At 49.0% G+C, this 19,718-nt stretch overlaps 1 protein-coding gene across 1 annotated transcript in view; it reads left to right on the forward strand.

Moving 5' to 3' along the window:
* The window catches only part of HUNK (hormonally up-regulated Neu-associated kinase), a 99,334-nt gene extending 81,194 nt beyond the window's left edge, over positions 1-18,140 (forward strand). Inside the window, exons 8-11 of the mRNA XM_033091010.1 lie at positions 2,184-2,267; positions 7,291-7,338; positions 11,714-11,894; positions 15,003-18,140. Coding sequence (XP_032946901.1) covers positions 2,184-2,267; positions 7,291-7,338; positions 11,714-11,894; positions 15,003-15,661 — 972 coding nt within the window. The 3' untranslated portion in view covers positions 15,662-18,140. The remainder of the gene's footprint in view (positions 1-2,183; positions 2,268-7,290; positions 7,339-11,713; positions 11,895-15,002) is intronic.
* Positions 18,141-19,718: the final 1,578 nt, after the last annotated feature.

Here is a 19,718-nt window from a genome sequence, read left to right on the forward strand (position 1 = left end):
ACCTTTTTGAGGTTTTTATATTCGAGGTAAAGATGAAAATCCACCCACAACTGGGCAAATAATGTTCTTCCTGCTGTGGAAGAAATGACGAAAATAATGCCCAGAAGACAAGATGGTTAGAGTGTGCCTCTTTGGCGAATAGATTTGGGAGACATCTAGAAAACATTGCTGAATAGATGGTGAAGCTCGGCGGAAGGTTTGTTAAACAGTTGGATGAAAGTACAGATGTTTCTGTGCTGATTCAGCTTAGGGTATTTGCTGCAGTTTGCTTCAACAAAAGAAAGAACTGAGGTCAGAAATTATCCACAGAATTACTTTTCTGGGTGAACCACCAAAGGAAAGATGTATACGAGAAGAAACATTTTCGACAGTAACAGCCTTTTAAAAATAAGAGCAGTTTTCTGGGGGAAAAAAATGCTTCATGTAAGTACAGAGGGGATGACATTTCTAATGGGGACAGATATGCAGCTTTCAGGCTAGACTTTAGAGACAGTGTCATATAAGAAGACCATACATCCCCATTTCTTTCTTATTTTTAATTCCTAGTTTATTATATATTTTACAATGTACATGATACACTAGTACAGTGCTGCATGCTTATAATTTATAAGTAAATATGCATAGTTTGTAGGTGCCTGCATACAACTTTTTCACTCAAGGTCACACCATTTGGGACCCCCACAGTAGAGGATAATAGTTAAGAATGTACATAGTTCTTAAAGTCAAAGGAAGAAAAGAGGATCAACATACTGATTGTCTTTTCAAATGATAAATATTGTTCAAAAATTAGGTTTTAGAAAGTGTTTCCATGAAACTGATTGTGAAGTGCATGGTTTCACCTATTTAAAAGATGACACTGTGGCTTTCCTACCTAAGCTCGCAGATTCAACCGTTTTCCGTTTGGCAGAACTAGATTTTTGGACGCCGATCAGTCAAATGGAGGGACTTTAGTTTTCTAAATACTTCCTTTCCTGTGTCTACCACCACATCTATAGATATAAACTTGGTTATCACACTCTTCCTAAACTTTCACGCAGCTCATCCCACGTGAGAGAGACATTTGTCTGACGCTCTCAGGCGGTGTCTTGATTTGTCTGGGTGTCCTGTCATCTGCTGTGTTCTGGGCTCCTCCCCGTTGCCCAGAATCGGGGTTGCAAGTGTTGCCGTGTTGCAAGGCTGAGCATGATTGTATCTACTGAGAATGTTCTCTGGAAACTCAGCTCATGGAGTTCTAACTGGAGAAGCTTCTTATTTTATTGTGTCCATTTCACACGTAACCCTTAAGTCATAGGACATACCTGGTCTGACAACCAGTGTCTAGGTAGTGGTTGCTTTTAACTGGAGTGAATTAATGCCCAAGACAACCACAGCTGGTCTGCTCGGTAATTTCTACAGATGGCTAATTTAATTGTACTGTGTGCACCGTCCCAGCTGTTAATCTTGTCAACCAGTTACTAACAACTCGTATGTAATTTTGAAAATGAAGCTACTGAACTAAAAAATAAAATATAAGACCTTAGTTATTTGCCACGTTTCCCCTTCTCTCTTGATTCTTATTTCCTTTTCGAAAGCGTGGATTTTCATTTGGAGATCCTGCAATGACATTCTGTGAATATTTGTTGGTAGATAAATTCATTCATGAGTCATTTAATTTTCACCTGTCTGAAGATGGACTAGCACCTAAATCGTGCCCCCAGATCGGCGTACGTGCAGTTGTCTGGCTTCTTCTTTAAGCTGTATTATGAATTGCTGTGACTTTTGGAGTGGGGAGAGCAGGCAGGGACTAAGGCTGTTTGTAAATAAGCAAGATCTGTATCCTATTCAGCAGTTCAATAAAATAAGTTATTCTTCCCAGCTCCCATATTTCTTCTTTCACACCTTAGAGTAGTCTTCACTGCACAGATGAAAAAACTGAGGCCAGCAAGGTCCAGTGACCTGCCCAGGGTCACCTGGCCCTTTCCTGGCAGAGACAGGAGCAGAAGTAGGTCTCCTGACGCGTGGCCAGGGCTGTCCCCAGGCTGCGTCCTGCCTGCAGGCTGCCTCACAGGAGGCTTTGTATTACAATTCGCTGTCTTGCCAACCACTTTTTTAGCCAAGCACCGGTTTAAAAATTAATGACTGTTTAACGGACACTTGTATTTCCTGTGAGTTAAGCCATGCTTTTTTCTCTTCTTCTCTGGTAGAAATCTGACAACCAGGACAGCATCTGCTGCAAGACCCAGCTCTACCAGATAGAAAAGTGCAGGCCCAACAAAGAGCCCTATGAGGTGAGTAACTCCCCCCACAGGCAGAACCCAGGATCTCGCAGAAGAGTGGATTTCTATTTTGGGAGGAGACCGGAAAGGAAACCAGTAATTGTGGGACATAGAAGTAGCCAAAGACAAATACTTGCTTAGTTGAGCCCTTGAGAAATGGTTTCCAGTGGAGCCACCATCGCTCAGTCTCCAAACCGCAGTTCTCAGCTGTGGCCACACATTAGGGTCACCAGGGGCATTTAAACATACGGATGTCCAGGCCACACCTCCTACCAGTTCCATAGAATCTCCGGGGCCAGGGCCCGGCCCGGGGGCGGGGGGATCAGTATTGTTTTAAAGATGCCTAAATGATTCCATGGAGCGGCCAAGGTTGGAATCCACTGCCAGATCTCCAAAAGGTAAAAGCAAGTGCTCAGAAATAAAAGGGAACGTTACCACTTGGCATCAGGAAAAGAAAGTAAGGTGAGGAATGGAAAAAAGTTTTGGACAAAAGCTTGATTTTCCAGTCAGCGGTCCCTGGTTACTTGATGCTACCTAGCGCATACCTGAGAGAAAATACCAAGATTCTTGGATTTCAGAGTAAAAACGAGTACCATATGGCCACTTGTTTTGGACCCCACATACATGCTTTTAAAGAGACTGTGCCTGGGGACTCCAGACCCAGGACCAGGACCCCCAGGTGACCACCCTCTCCACCCCAGACTCCTCACACGTCATTTTGTCAAGTGGGGCTCCTCCGTGTTCTCGGTGATTTCCCAGGGAACCCACTTCTGATTCCCCCGCCACCCTGCAGCCTCCCCCGAACCCCCAGCCACAGGAGCCTCTCCTGCAAAACCCAGGAATTCCTTTTGGGGAGAAATCAAAAAGCGACCCTACATCTGTGCCCTGCAGGAGGTCATGGGCTTGCCCACTTCCCTCTTCCATTTTCCAGCTCAGAGTTTTCACCCCGATTCCACAAGCCTTGCATGTCACCCGGAAAGGAGACTCTCCCAGTGTTTAAGAAGTGGCAGGGCTGTAAATGAGCAGTGCGCTGAGCTCTTTGGCAGCAAGGGAAAGCACGTGGGACACGGCCTGGACAATCCAGTGAGGCTGGTGCCACGGGTGCCACCTGTCAGTGTGACAGGAGCACTGGGAAGGGGCCTCCCTGAGCGTCGAGGCCAGGGGACAAGGGCGCAGCTGTCCAATCGAGACCGAGCCTGGGAGATGGCACGAGTGAAGGAGGCAGAGGAGAGGAGACACTGGTGACCGAGAAACCAGCAACGATGACGGGCACTCAGGGAGGGTGCAGGAGGCACGTAGGGAACCATGGGAAAGGTCAACTGTAACACGGTCAGCGGTGTCAGCTGAGCAGCTAGTTGTCCTGGGACCTTAGAGAGAACAGCTTGGTGGAGGTGGCAAAGGCAGAAAAGAGATTGTATGGATTTAGGGGAAGAGGGGAAGTGAAGACAGCATCCATCTCTCTGTCGATGACACAGGCAATGAAAAGGAGAGGACATGCCTCTGCTGGAAGGAGGAGTGAGGGTGGGGGAGTAGGGGAGGGGTATGGAGTGACAGCAGCCAGGGTGGGGCTTAGCCTCAACCCCAGGCTGGAGGCCTCCGCCCTCTGAGACAGGCTGCAAGGCCCCAGCATGATAAGGATGGACAGAAGCTTTTGGAAGGTAGGTGCGTGGGGTGGGGCTGAGCTGTATACCCCCGCGTGGCTTTTAGACGGAGAGCAGGAGAGCGGAAGTGGTGGAGGGGGCACACGCCCCTGAGCTCCAGACCCTCTGGCCAGTTGCTTACTACACATCTTGCATGAGTGAAGGTTTTCTCAAATCTAGGACACCTGAAACCAGCCCTGACCCCATTCTCTGTCTCCAGATGCCACCCCTCCCGCAGCACAGGGCAGGAACCAGGTGTCCTTTTAGCTCCTTCCCCTCATCCCAGAGCCAGTCTGTCACCAAGATCTGCCAAGATGACTCCCAAAGCTCTCTTTTTCCCATCCCACCCTCCCGCCCTGGGCCCAGCCACCATCACCTCTGCCCTGGACCTCTGCCACAGCCTAACTGGCGTCCCTGCTTCCCCATGACTGCCTGGCGCTCTCTTCTTCCCCTGCCAGCCAGAGTGAGCTATTGGATCATGTCCCCTCCCTGCTCCCTTAACGTGGAAGGTAAACTCCGTGATGTGACCACTATGCCGTGGGTTGGACTGGCTTCTGGCTTTGTGCTCACTCCCATGGGCCTTCAGATTTCTGTGCTCTGGGCTGCCAGAGCTGTGCACACTCTGTTTCCTCTTCCAGAATGTTCTCCTCACCTCTTTTTACTAAGTTTATGTCTTTATAGCTTCAGATCCCAAGGCAATGTCAGTTCCTCATAGACCTCTGCCATCGGGTCACATCCCTCCAGTACAGGCTGTCACACCACATTCTGCTTCCTGGGACTTGCCCCATTTGCAGAGTTTCATTTGTTCAGGGGTTATTTGATTAATGTCTCTCCCCTCCTCTGGACTATGAGTTCCTTAAGAGCAAGGACTGTGTCCCTTTTGCTCCTCACAGTATCCCTAGAGCCTACACCAAGCCTGGCATGCAGTAGGTGCTCAATAAATACTTGTCAAATGAACAAATGAAAGAATAAAGTGGACGTCAACCCGAGTCTGAGAAAACAGATAGAGTTGGGACAGCACCTGGAGAAGGTAGAACATCCCAGGTGGGACACCTAACTTGATGAAAGCAGAAGGAACACCTGCAAGATAGCACACAAGTTGCACTGTCATCACAGCCTAGACGTGCCCTAAGGCAGGGAGGGGCCCATGACGGCCGCTTGCTCTGAGGGTGGTCACCTCAGCTGGGGCCCAGGGGAGTTAGAATTCACTGCTAGGCCCTCCTTTGTCTTGGTTTGCATTTGACTCTTCAGGGCCTCAAGTAACCGTGCAAACTTAGCTGCGCCTTCCACGTGCCCCTGGGAGTGTGCCCTAAGTGGCCTCTAAGCCACTTGGCTGATGCCCTTGTCCTTGGTTGCCCTGCGGTTGTGTGTTTGAAAGTGTCAGAACAGTGGTGGGATAGGGGCCTCTTTTTTTTTCATCCAAATGATTTTTCTTGGATGATTATTTCATTTGGCCTGAAAATACATGGTGTTTTAAACATTTGTTGAAATATTTAACAGCCGGAGTTTAAATAGGAATACTAACGGGAAACCGGCATTTCAGTTTTCTGTGATCCATCCATTTGTTTTCTCCAAAGTGCGACAATACTCCTGCTAATTAAATCACAGGCTATTACTAGACTCGTCTCCCTTGGAACCTAGAAAGTGATTGGGGCCAGTTAGAAAAAGTGTTAAGAAAGTCTAAAGAGCCCAGATTTTCTAGGTGGAGCCCACGCAGAGCCTCCGTGGGTTCCATTCTGGTTGCCATCAGCTGGTCCAGGACGAGAAGCTGGTGGGGATGGGGTGGGTTGGGGTGGGGAGAGGGGCGGTGGCTAGAAATTTCAGGTTGTGCACAAGTTGGCTGGGGAGAGGCTCAGGGCCGTGTCCCCAGGCCGAATGCAAACAGGCCTGCTTGTTCGTCTCAATTCCACTTCTTTTTCTCCTAGGAGACAAAGTTGCTGAATTAAGTTGAAAAACGTTCCCTTTTGGGATTTCAGTGCTGTGATGTTACGACTTGACCACTTTCTTCACCTCTTCATCCTGTAAAAGGCAGAGATTATGTCTATAAAAGTGGGACACTTCGGTGAGGTGTCTTATCTAAGAACACCTCAGCCCCGCGCCCCAGGGACTCCTCTTTCTAAAAGAGGGGGCCCTTGAGGACTGTGGGGTCAAGGCCGGGCAGTGATCACTTTTAAATTGGCTTATGAAGACCAGATAGAGCCAGAAGCCATTTTTGTTAGAGTCCTTGAGAATCACGATAATTTGCAGATGAATGTACACTAGATCCAGGAGGGCTTCTGTAGTGTCAACGGAATAGAGCAGTTTTGGAAGAAAAGTTGTGCCGAGGGTAGCAGAGGGACTGTACAAGTTTGCTAGGGCTGCTGTGACCGAGCACCACACACGGGGCCCGTTGAACAACAGAAATGTACTGTCGCACAGTCTGGAGGCTGAAGTCCAACATCAAGGTGTCGCAGGGCTGGCTCCTCTGAGGCGATGCGAGAATCTGCCCCAGGCCCCTCTCCTGGCTTCCGGTGGCTGCTGGCACTCTGTGGTTCCTTGGCTTGTAGGAGTAGCACCCCGATCTCTGTTTCCACCGTCACGTGGCGTGCTCCCTGTGTCTGTGTCCGATATCCCCTTTTTGTAAGAGCTCCAGTCACGTTGGTTAAGGCCCATCCTAATGACCTCATTTTAACCTGACTTCCTCTGTCAAGGTAACACCCACAGGTCTCTTCCAAACAACAAGGAGAGCCAGGTTTCACGCGCTCCACTGTCCCCAAGCTTCACAGGGGACACGACAGGCCTGTCCTGACCCTATCTTCGAGTAAGGTCACATTCTGAGGTTTTGGGGGTTAAGACTCCAACATTTGAATTTGGGGGGAATATAATTCAACCCATAACAGGGACTGTAAGTTTAAACGTAAAATATGAAAACGTTCGCACTGTGTCTTACTTCAAAATCTATACAACTCTTTAAAATGAAGTTTGGAATCAAGTCAAACAATCCAGACTATTAGAAATCAGAATGGTAGTTACCTGGGGGACTGGGAGAGGCCATGGGTGGAGGTAGGAGGGACTTCCAGGTGTGGGTGGGTTTTATTTCCTGATGTGGGTGCCATTTCCGTGAGTATTTGTGCTGTTTGAGAAAACGCATTGAACTTCTCACTCATCATTAGAGCATTCCTCCTTATGTGTGTCTTAGGCTTTAATAGAAAACTTACCTAAGCGAATCTATTCCGTGTGTGATTTAGGACATCTGCTGCCTGCTTCCACGATGATTGAGGAGTTTGGTTTCTTGTCTACAAACATTGAAATGAAAAATTCTCAAACAGAGATGCAAGTGGTAGGAGGAAGAGTTTAGGGGGGGAAAAAGAACAGGTGCAGCTTCTTGAATTGCTGAAAAATGCTGTTTTTCACAGGCCTCCTTGGACACCTGGACTAGAGACCTTGAATTCCATGCTGTGCAGGTAAGAATCTGGGATTTATGATGGATTAGTCAGAGTTCTCCAGAGAAACAGAACCAACAGTGTGTGTGTGTGTGTGTGTGTGTGTGTGTGTGTGATACTTGGACACCCAGGGAAGAGTTGGTGTCTCAGCTTGAGTTCCTTCTTCCTCAGTCTTTTTCTCTCAAGGCCTCACCTGATTGCACAAGGCCCACCCACATTGTAGAAGATAATCTGCTTTACTCAAAGTCTACTGATTTAAGTGTTAATCTCCTTTTAAAAATACCTCCACAGCAATATCTAGACTGGCGTTTGACCAAACACTGGGTACCATGCCTAGCCAAGTTGACACATGAAATTAACCGTCACACATCCCCCTGAAGGTCGGCAGATCTCTGCCTAGGGCTCTGGGCTCCACACACCCCTGTCCTTGCCTTCATGAAAACATGCAGAATCCTGTTGTCAGTGGGCTTATCAGAATCCCCTCGGATCAGACTGGTGCTTTCTATGTTTAGTCGACTGTTGCTGTACCCATACACTTGGCTCTGCATTCGTGTTTCTATCTGTATGAGAAGTGGGGTTTGTGACAGTCCAGAGCTTTCTGGTTCAGTGGCCTAATTTATGAACCACGCCCTCTTTTTCTCAACTCATTCGATGTTTTTCCTACGGCAAAATCAGGCCGTGGCAGCTTTCCCTTATGTGATGGGCAGCAAGGAATCAAAACCAACCATCAAACAACAGCTGGGCCGCTGGACCATCTCAGGTGCTTACAGTCCACACCAGTTGTGATGTCCCAAACAGCCAGGTGAGGTCAGTTCACCAGGAGAGCCATGCTGAGCTGCCCTTGGTAGTTACACTAAGAAAACAGCTTCGGCTTGTCCAGAGTCTCCAGGGCTCCTCTGCTGCCGGCCTCATTCCCCGTGGTCCTGTTTCATCTCATGGGTGGCAGGGTGAATTTCCTGGGCAGTAGCTCTTCCTGCAGCCTGGGGAGATGAGCAGGTGCGGCCACATCTGTCCTTGTAAAATTGACGAAGCAGGTGCGATGGGAGTTTCATTTTTATACTCCAAGAGCTGGAAGGACCCACCCTTTTGGTTACACTTCCCCCCTCAGAGGGAAGTGACTTGCTGCAAGTCACCCTCTGCTGTGCTCACAGGAGGAAAACCAGGAAGGAAGGGGGAGGAGTGCAGCTCTTTGGAACTCAGGAGGCTGGAGTTGCAGGGAAGAGTCTGAGGGACCAGCTCCCGGGAGATCAGATCAGGTTCCCAGGACCGCCTTCCCCCGCCCACTTGCTGTCGCCCCTGCAGACCTCTCCCTCCAGAAGCCTAGTGGATCATCACTCCCTGGCTTCTTCCTCTCCTCCATCAAACGATCCGTGACGATTTGAGTCTTGGTGGAGAACTCTTTATGGGGCCCCATTTTCAAAGTGTTCAGTTTTGTAAATATCCACGCACACAGGCAGTGGGTGGTTTAAAGAAAACAAGAAGCTGTTTTGTGTGGGGCTTGCATCGGGGGCCTCCTGTGGTCCCCTCTCTGACCTGCCTTGGGGGGCTCGGACTTTGAGTGGGGGTCCAAACTGGACCTTTTGAACCAACAGCTTTAGATCCATCGCCTGCCCTCAGGCTTGCGGGTATATGAGGAGCACCTCTGGAGAGACCCCACAGGCTGCAGCAGGCCTGCTGAGAGGGGAGGCACGGAGTGGGCACAGCAAGTCAAAGGAGGAGCATAACTAATCCCTCTGAAGATCTGTTTCTGTTATGTAAGGCCCTGTAGTATCTTGCTCCCTAGGGAATCTCTTCTGGAGAAACTAGGCCGTGCACATGAAAAGGTGTAATTAGATGACCCACTGCATTTGATAACCTGTGCTTGGAGGTCACTAAGATTGGCTGGTTGTAAACAAACACGTTTGCTGTGGGCCGTGGACCCTTCCACGTGGACCAACCCAGCAGTGTGTCCCCAGCAGGCAGTGGTCAGGTGGTCAGTTCCTGGCATCCTCAGAGCAACTGGTCACTATGAAATCACCCGTTAGTTTAGGCTGGAGGAGGGGGGTCGGGGGTGGGAGGTGGGGAGAAAACAATAGGGTGCAGGATCCTGGGCTTAAGTTCCACAGGCTGGTCAGAGCAGAGGGTTCCCCCAATTCTCAGTCCTCAGTCCATTTCCCTTTCTTTGGCCCCCACAATGGGCTTTCTGCTTGTTGCCAAATATCCTTGTTGGTTGTAAGACAGAATTCTAGAACCAGCCTCCGTCTCTTTCTACAGAAACTCATGCCTTGTGCCCCTCTTGCTGTTAATGAACTCCATCTGGGGCGATACTGGTCCCCCCCGAAATTTTGCATCTTGATCCTTTAGCTTTTGAGAACCCAGGGAGATTTGGAAAGGAGCCGAGGGGCACCCATGGAGACGCCGACAAAGCAGCCCAAAGGACGGTGTGCTCGTGGTCAGAAGATAGCAGTCCTGGAAAGGAGGGGACTGCAGTTTTGTCTCTTCTTCTAAATACTGTTTTACAATGTATCACCAAAGTGCATTTGATTTCTTTATTCCTGTTTAAGGTGTTAACAGGCAGACCTGTTGACTTTCCTCATAAAAAAAGAGAGGTCGAAAGAACAGAGCAAAGGGAGAAAATTCTGCCAGACTTCTCAGGACAGGCTCCTTTGATGCTTGGGGGGAGGGGAAGCATGCAAGCTCATTTGCTGTTGCCGAGAGGCAGGGAGCCTATTAGCATTTGCAGACGCGGGGAGAGGGAAAGGTGGAGGGTTGTGATTGGCCCAAACCAAGGCGACCTGGACCAATGGGGCCCTTTCCCCTTCGTGGCATCCTGTACAACGACCTGGAACACGAGGCTTTGTCCCTAGCATCCCGGATACCCACCTGGAGTCCTGAGACTGTAGTGCAGTCTCTGTCCCCAGCAGGCTCTGTGTCCGTCCCTCCTGTCTGCCACTGGAATCACCTGGCCCTGCCCCAGGCGCCCAGAGAGCAGTGTGGAGTTAAGAACTCTTGAATTTCAGAGCTGTGAACATCTGAGTTTTCCTGCCACACCTGGGTGAATTATTTAGCCACTCCAGCTGCTCCCTTGTCTGTAAGAGGGGATAACAGAATTTGCCTCGTCAGTGCAGGTTGTGCTTTTCCTATAGTGTCTGGCACTCCGAGTGTCCTGGAGGCTGGAGGTGGCTGCCCAGACACTGAGAAGGAGTTGTTGGAAGCGTCGACTCTCATTTCTTCCTGTGTCACCCCTCCCCTGGGGACAGGCCACTTCAGCCAAGGCGTAGACCCCTCACAGTGACAGTGAAAGCTCAGCTCAGCTTCCCCAATTTCCATTTCTTCCCTGTCCCCCTTTCCCACTCAGATACTAGACATACTGATCTTTCGTCCATAAAGGCTTTGAAGAGCCTCACGGGAAAAGGCTGTACCAGTGCAAGGAGATGTTTCCTTGAGAAGCTTTGCAACAACATCGATGAAAAATAGATGAGCTCCCTTGAATTGCAAATGCTCTTGAAGTTTAAGGCAAAAATGTGAAAATCTGTTTTCGTTGTTTTTCCCCCTCTTTCGGGGTGAGGTCAGGGATTCAGTTAGCTCTGTTTAACAGGAAACATCAAACAGTCTTTAGGGCCAGAAAAAGAATAATGTCTTAGTGGCATCATTCTTCCCAGAAGCTTGAACTTAGTTTGTTTTAATTCCTTTCGGTTTCCACTCGCATTTTTTTTTTTAACATTTCGATAACTATTTATTAAACCTTCTCTGTGTACCTGGCTTTATGCCCGAGGCTGTGGGTTTGAAGATATGATAGTCAAATTCACTCCTGTCAGAGAGATTATAATCGAGTTCAGTGAAGGCAAGATTACAGCAAAAATGGCTAAATCGTGTCATTTTTAAGTATACAAGTAAGGCTCACATGACCAGAGGGTGGAAAAAGAGTCAGGCACTCAGCCAGGGTGGCGCAGGGCCCCCTGGGTTTCTTGTCCACGTCCTCGGCTTGACTGAACACACAAGAACTGATGGTTAAGATGAAGTGGCTACATTTGCTTTGCAAAGTTGCCTTTGCGAAACCACTACTATGGGGAGAATCTTAGGACTCTACTTTAAATAAGACAGCAGATTCCTAGAAGTCCTCATCTGCTTTGCCTTAGTTTGTTCAGAATGTTCTAGAATAATTGACCTCTAGGGATGACCTTGCCCTTGCTGGAATACCTCAAAACAGCCCAGTGCAGGGAGCTGGGGATCGTGGAAGCCTGTTTGTGGCCCAGGGAGAGGGAGGTAGTCTCCCTGGAGCATCCGCTGGGCCTTAAGAGCACAAAATTGTGAAAAGTTGGGATTTCTCAAACCTACAGGGATAACTCTTCAAAGAGGAATCACATTGTATATTCTCATGTGCGTTTGAGTACATATGTTTGCTTCTGATTTGAAGGATAAAAAGCCCAAAGAACAAGAAAAAAGAGGGGATTTTCTTCATCGGCCATTTTCCAAGAAGTTGGACAAGAACCTGCCCTCACACAAACAGCCCTCTGCCTCGCTCATCACGCAGATTCAGAACACCAAGGCCCTGCTGAGGGACCGGAAGGCCCCCAAGTCTGGCTTTCCCGACAAAGGTGGGTCAGCTCGGGGTACTCTCCAGGCCTCTCATGTTAGCTACGTGGCTGCTGTGTGCCCCTCATGGATGGTTGTGTGGGCCCCTGGGACAGACACTGTTCCTGTGCCCTATGGGAAAGCAGACTTAATGCACCTCAATTAATCTGGAAGCCATCAAGGTCCAAACTGCGTGGCGTTGGCCACCTGTACAGGCAGGATATGAGAAAGCCCAGATGGGGTGCACAGTATTGTAGGAGCAGAGATGGAGTACATGGTATTGTGGAAACAGAGATCAGGGTATAAATTATTGCAGTAGAGATTGGGGTGCAGGAATATAAATTGGGTTGCAGTAGCAGAGCTTGGGAGAGATGGTATTATAGGAGGAGATATTTTGGGGTGTATTGTACTATGGAAGCAGATATCAGGGTGCACGGCATTGTGGGAGCAGAAATTGAGGTACATTGTATTGTGAAAACAGAATTCAGGGCATAAGGTATTGCAGGAGTAGAGATCAGGGTGCATGGTGTTATGGAACCATGGACAGCTTTCAGGCTGCAGGGGCAGAGATTGGGGTATGGGGGCCTTCACCAGGAAAGTGGACCCTGAGAGGGCCTGAGGTAGGATTGATGGAGTTTGGGCCCTGGGGTGGGGGGAGGGTGCTTGAACCCCAGCTCTGCGACTCCTTGTTGCCCAAGATCCTTACTCTCTGAAGATTTTAATTGGTTCACTTACTTGTGAAAGGAAACCTACCTGTCAGAGCTATCGGGTGGATTAAGGGAGATACACATGTGGGCTTCTCCACCTCTTTCAGAGTCCATCACATCAGATAACTGATAAACACGCGTCTCCCTGCTCTGGGATGAGCTCTGAGGGGTGCGGAAAGGAAGCACTGCGCAGGCTTAAACCACACTGTGAGAAGGGACGGGGTGCACAGGGAGCTGGCGAGTGTCCTGAAGCCAACTGGGGCGGAGGACAGCTTCTTATTACTGAAGGCACGGGAGAGATTGTGCAGTCCAATCTTCAATCCCTTTATCTTAAATATGAAGAGACTGAGGGTCAGAGAGGGCCTTGGCTGTCTGAGACCAATCAGTGCTTCCCTGGGGAGCAGGAAAGTATCAGGGAAGTTCATACCTGGTTCTCACCCAGAGAAGAACAATTCCATTTGGTTCGGTTTCATTCTCTAAGTTTCAGAAAGGCTGGGACCCTGGAGGAACTCTGCTCGTTCCCCCGCAGTGGATTCTCCTTCTGGCTTTGTAACCAGCAGCAAATTCAGGCTCTTAACCATGTCATTCTGTGGATCTCCCCATGGAAGTCTAGGTCAGTGCTACGTATTTTGGGGTAACTGTGACACCCCACAGCTGGGGTCCATTCTGTGGTACTTTCCTTGTCTGGAGCATGCACGCTCCAGTGCCCTGGAGCCCACGTAACTGCTAGCACTGAGCACGCGCTACGTGGCGGGCACTGTTTCAAGCTCTTCACTCAGCCCAGTGAGATTATCCTCACCCTCATTTCTAGAGACAAGGACATGGGCACAGAGATGTGTTCGGAGAGCTGGTGACTGGTGGAGTCCAGATTTCCAGCAGGGCAGCCTGGCTCTAGAGCTTTCTTTCCTGAGCAGTGCAGTGTCCTGCATCCTGGTACTGATGGAGGAAGAGGAGCAGATGAACTCACGGGGTCATGTGGATGACCATACCCTTTTGCTGGGGGTGATGCAGAAGTGTCCGGGTCCGTGCCCTGGGGTCAGGGAGCTCAGTAGGGCACCCGAGGGAGGCATCTTCACAGGATCTACACCTCTGGGAAGTGAAGAAAGCAGGATTGGGCAGACGGAGAAGCTGGGCTCCAAGCTGGGGGCACGCAGCCATCTCAGGAAGGGGAGGGCCTGCTCACATGCCAGCTGGGATACTGGAGACATTAGCCCTAAATGAAATTTATTTCCGTCTGCTTGTGAGTCTCAGGCACCTGTGCTGGCCTGAGGAGGAGATTTTCTTTGGCATCTGTGTATGTATTTACAGAAAGTGAAGAGGATTCCCAGGGATCTCGGGTGTTCCCAAAATTGCTTCCGGTGGGCAACAGCTTGCTTTCCTGCTGCTGGGCCTTGATGGGGGCTTATGAAATGTGATGGTAGAAAAAGGAGGTTCAGACAGAGCTTGTTTCACAGGAACTTGGCGTGATTTCCCTCAGCTCCAAATGGGTGGGGGTTTCCCCTTTCTTTTCTGGCACAGTCTGCAAGCCTGGATTCCAGTCTGTGCCAACTTGAGATGGAAACCTTGGGGATTGGCTCATTGCCTGAAATATATAGATGAAGAGTGTTTCACCCCCATTCAGAATTGGATGAGGCTTCCGTCAGGTCAGAAGTCATAAGGGAACCTTCAAAAGGAAGGGAATTCTGGTACGGGCTACAAGTAGGATAGACCTTGAAGACATTATGCAAGTGAAACATCCCAGACACAAAAGGACAAATACTGTAATTCCACTTACATGAGGTGCCTATCCTAGTCAAATTCAGAGACAGAAAGTAGAATTGTGGTGCCAGGGGCTGGGGGAGGGGGAACGGGGAGTTATTGTTCAGTGGGTACCGAGTTTTAGATTTGCAAGAAGAGTTTGGTTTCACGATAAGTGAATGTACTTAGCAGGGTTGAACTGTACACTTAAAAAATGGTTAAAATGATAAATTTACGGTATGTATTTTTTACCCCAATTTTTAAAAAGTCATGAGGGAGCCGCTCCTTCCAAACCTCACAGGTCCTCAGCGAGCTGGGCTTGGTCAGTGTCCTTCCAGCAGTTTTGTCATTCTGTTGAGCCATGTACCTGTTTTATTCAAAGGCTCTTTGGCAGTGTCCAGAATTTTAAGCAATGGAAAGGAGAGCAGATGTTAAACTGCTGCCACGAGGCAAACCAGAACCCAGGAGACCTCCTGTCACCAGCCTTCTGTCTCCTCCATTCTAGAAAGACCTTCTGGGCCCTGTGGGGAGAGCCGGATGCTGAGGTCCTTGCTTCTTGGTTCCTCCTGACCTCCCCATGTAGCACACTGTCTCCGTGCGCCTGGAGGCCAGAGCAGGCGGGGGAAGGGCCGTGCCCACTGTGTGTGTGGCTGTCTTCATGATTTCCTTTGCTTTCTTGGTGTGCAGATTCCTTTGGCTGCCGCAATATTTTCCGTAAAACCTCAGACTCCAATTGTGTGGCTTCTTCTTCCATGGAGTTCATCCCTGTCCCACCTCCCAGAACCCCCAGAATTGTCAAGAAACCGGAGTCCCCTCAGCAGGGGCCTGGGAGCACCAGCGTCCCCCCCAAGGAAGACCCTCTGATGCTGGATATGGTCCGCTCCTTCGAGTCAGTCGATCACGACGACCAGACAGAACTGCTCTCCCCGTCTCATCACTATAGGATTCTGAACTCCCCCGGGGGCTGGGCCCGTGGGAAACCCGGTGAGCGGACGCTCTCGCCAGTCCTGCTGCCCGGAAGCCCGTCACCTCTCCAAACTCCTTTGCATCCCACTCTGGTCTCCTTTGCTCATGAAGATAAGAACTGCCCCCCAAAGCAGGAGGGCGTGTGCTCCCCACCTCTGGTTTCCGGCAACGGCACCACGCGACCCCTGGGGAGCCCGAACGGTGTGACGAGCCGAGGCAGGTTCCCCATGATGGGTGTTGGACAGATGCTGAGGAAGCGGCATCAGAGCCAGCAGCCGGCTGCAGACAGGCCCCTGGAGGCCAGCCTGCCGCCGCTGCAGCCCCTGGCCCCCACGAGCCTCTCCTTTGACATGGCTGATGGCGTCAAAGGCCAGTGTTAACCTGGGCCAGCACTGGGACCGTGGGGCTTGCTGAGGAAAGCAGTGGAACAGCGCCACGTGTCGGTCAGGGTGGGAAGAGTCCAAGGCCTCTCGTGGAGCATCCTTCGTGGCCATGCAGTGTCCCATCTGTGGAACAGGTGGAATCCACAGACCCAAAGCCTGCACTGCGCAGTCCTGTGTAGGGACCCCGGAGAGGCTGGGATTCCCTAGGAGGGTTGTCTACCGGCGGGCGCCGCCGGTAATCGTTCACCTCCTCCTTCCTCCCACCTACTCACTGGCCCTCCACCCACCTCCCTCAGCTGGACTCAGGGGTGAACACCGTGCATCGGCCTCTGGGTGACTCAGATTAGACTGTTACCAGATCTTTTTTCACTGTGTGCTCTGCTTGTGCCTCTCAGTGGATCATTCTCTTTTCAGCCATTGGCCAGAGTCACGTGGGGGACTGATGGCAGTGTCACAAAGCAGTTCCTCCAGACCATGGTTTCCCTGCCTTTTGTAGAGGTGCATACCTAGAGCACCGGGCCCCAGGAACCTCAGAGGAAGAGGGCAGGAACCTCTGCCACCAATACTGCCCCCTCTGGGCGGAAAGGGACAGCTGGGCAAAGACTGGTCCAAACAGTGGGGACCCCAGTGAAAGGAAAAGACCAAAGGGGGAACTCATTTCTGAACTAGATCTTTTTTTTTTAATTAGGAGAATACCTTTATTATTTTTTAAATGTTTCAATATTCGATGTAAAAACCTGAAAGAAGATTTTGACAGTTTTTTCTTTTTTTTTGTTTGAGACTTGCTAATGGTTAAATTATCTCCTCCAAAGATGATTTTTCTTTATGTGATGTCATTAAATCGAAGTAACATGATTTTTAAAAACCTGATGGAGAGATGAGAAGTGGTTCCACCAAACTCATATTTTCACGAGAGGATAAGCGTGGAGGGCATGAAAACTCACCCAGGTGGTGTTTTGTGGCTGATGACCTACAGTGATTGATGGCTCTGCGTTTGTGCCATTGTATCAACATAGCCCTGATCCTTCCAGAAGGCATAGGACATAGTTTCAGTTGGTTATTCAGAAGGAGAGAAAATGGTTAAGGTTGAATTTGGATGCATCTGGAAGGCAAGTTACCTTTAAGCTGGCCATAAAACAAGTGTGGTTTAGAGCTCAGCTAGTTTGCTGTGACGTATGAGCAAGCGTGCCTGCCAGGGATCATGTTCAAAATACAGTACTGTGTCTTCTTTGAGGAAAGCAGGCTTCCTCAAACAGGCTTTGAGTCCACGTTCTGTTTTCACACCTTTCACCAAGGATCGAACCAAAGATGCATCTCCGGTTCTGTGTCCCTGCTGTCCCTGTGTGCGTTTTGTGGAACACAGTGTTGTCTGACCGCGTCTACCTGGAGCCTGCCAGGGGGGTGTCTCCATGTGGGGCCTGGGCCCTGGCACTTACTGGGGACTGCTCGGTCATGAGCAGAATTGGGAAAAGAAGAAGAATTGGCACAGGTTGGAGAGCAATTAATTCAGGAGACAGATTACACCATGGTGTGGAGTCCTCAACTGTTGACTAGAGCAGGCGTGACAGAAACCACTGCTTTGGCCACCCCAGGGCTAGTCCCCTCAGCTCACTGAAACAGGCCACGGACCTTGAGAACTGCAGAGCCCGCCTTTATTTCCGTGGCAGCCAGCCCATGCCAGAGAGTGGTGGGATGCTTCTTCATCTTTGCTCATTTACCAGTAGAGACCTCCCTCTGCCCCCACATCTCTGACCAAGCGAAGAGAGAGCAAATGTTTGGCTGACCCCCAAGCTACTGCGATGGCCAGTCTTGGTCGACCGTGACAACACCTGGAGCTGCTGCTTCCCCCTTGATGGGATCGCCTCAGCTCTAGGCCTTATTAGGAGGGAGTCAGGCTCCTAGCTGTTGGTGTGATTTCTTTGTATGACTCCAGACTGAGTTCTGGAACTTTCCATTGAAAAGAGTTTTTTAATCCGAGAAGAGAAAAGAAGCATCTGAAAGAGACCCTCTGTCCATTTGACATGAAAACATTTGGTTTTGGATCAGTGAAGAAACCTGTTTTGAAGATGGTTTCCAGCTACAGGTGTCCCGCTGTGCAGGTTCCCAGGCTGTGTACCCGTGCCTTGTGAACTTGTAGCCCTTGATGTCTCTTTCTTGTATTTGACTTTCCTTGAGAACATGAGCTTTTCTGTGTCACTGTTATCTCATTGGGACATGTTTCCTGTTCCTCAAATGCTTCAAGAACAGCTGTAGACTGTCATACAACTAACTGACCAGGTCACCATTGGTAACTTGAACTGTGAACTCAGGTTTATTCTGAACCCAGTGAGAGGTGAGAGGGAGTGAGGATGGAGGGTGAACTGTATTTTTTGTGTGCGCACCTGACAAATCTATGAAATCGAATGAAAGAAGAAATGTTAAATTCTTTATTATTTTATTATATTTATATGGAAAACTTGACTCTCCCTTTGGTAAGTATAAAAGTAGAAAGCGTGTTGTCTCTTTGACCCATAACTGTCTCTCATTAGTCTGCACCTGTGATCTCAGTCAGCCTGTAGTTACTGATGGAAATGAGTGAACTGTCTTCGTGTGAAGTCCAGGAGGAAAAGTCAACTTTAATTGTACAATTTGGTCATAAGTAAGGACTGTATTTATGTGACCATTATTAAATGTATGTACTTTTATAATGACTGTGAAATACACTTTTCCCTCACTGTGGCTGCTTCATTTATTTGCTGATACGTCTTAAAACATCGAGTACATTGCAATTAGTTGTACCATCTTCTACATCAAGAAGAGGGTACAAGGAAATGACAGGATGCAAATGGGAATCAAGTTGTTGGGTGTTTGAGGGCATTTTCTGCTCCAGGATTCCTGCTTCATTTCACCTGTAACAGGTATGTCGACAGAAGTCTATGTGACTGATACATGGCAAATGGCAGTTCAAGATGAGTCAGCATTTTTCTTTTTGTGGGGGCAATTCGGGATTTCCTGTGAAGACTCTGAAAATGGCACATGAAGAATGACATCTGTGAACATTACCTCTAGGTTTTGTCCTTGTTTTAGGCCTTGGGAGGGAGGGAGAAGAGGGGTAATGAGGTGGAATGGGAGGGGGGTCTGCAATGGCTGTTTGGATCATCCCAGTACTGACTTCATTCATAACTGCTCACAGAAAGCTTTCCGTGTATACCATCTTGCTATAACCCACGTGTCCCCTGTGCAGTGCGGCTCAGAGGGTGGCATGGTAGAGAGTGAGAGCCCATACAAGAAGCTCTGAAGTTTAATGGACTGGGGGTGGGGGGGCAAGAATAAGTATCTAGTTTTGATGATGTTTCTTTTAGTAATTAGAACATTTTAGATCAGAAAGGGACCTGAGATGGTCGGGTTCAACGCCAGCTTTTTTGAAGAAGAGAAAACTGGGGCCCCATATGGTTTAAGGACTCCCCAGGGTCCTTGAATGAGCTAGCCCTGGGGCAGGTCTGGGGTGCAGAGCTACCCTCAAAGAACACAGGAAAATCAGAATGTGGCTGCCATGGCTGGAGGGGACAGGCAATAGCAGATCAAGCTGTCATTATAGCAGGTATCTTTGAGGTCCCTACATGGACCAATTGTGCATTTTTAAGTCATTCCCAAACTGTGTAGCTTGAGGTTCTGAGCATCACACTCTTTCCACCACCCACCATTGACTCTTGAAGCTAAAGAAAGACTCTTTCCTTCTCAGCAGATATCCCAAGAAAGCAGCAACCCCCAAACAGCCTTGTTATCGACTAGCTATAAAAAGGCTATTGAGTTTTATTAGATTAAATCCATAAAACTTTTTTTTTTATATACATAGCCATGTCATAAAGTAAGACAAATTCAGAGAGAAGGCAAAACTGATATTTTTAGGGGAAGGGGTGTCTGGAAGCCCCTTCATTTTTGTATTTGTTTTCTTTGTAGGACCCTCTGTGTGCTACAGGCACTGTAAGAATAATTCAGAGCAGTACTGGGAGCTGGTTCAATTTAATGTCATCACTTTTCAATGAAAGGAGTGTATTTCCTGAGTAGTAAATGA

This window comes from Rhinolophus ferrumequinum, chromosome 2, assembly GCF_004115265.2.
Source record: "Rhinolophus ferrumequinum isolate MPI-CBG mRhiFer1 chromosome 2, mRhiFer1_v1.p, whole genome shotgun sequence".
Classification (NCBI taxonomy): Eukaryota; Metazoa; Chordata; class Mammalia; order Chiroptera; family Rhinolophidae; genus Rhinolophus; species Rhinolophus ferrumequinum.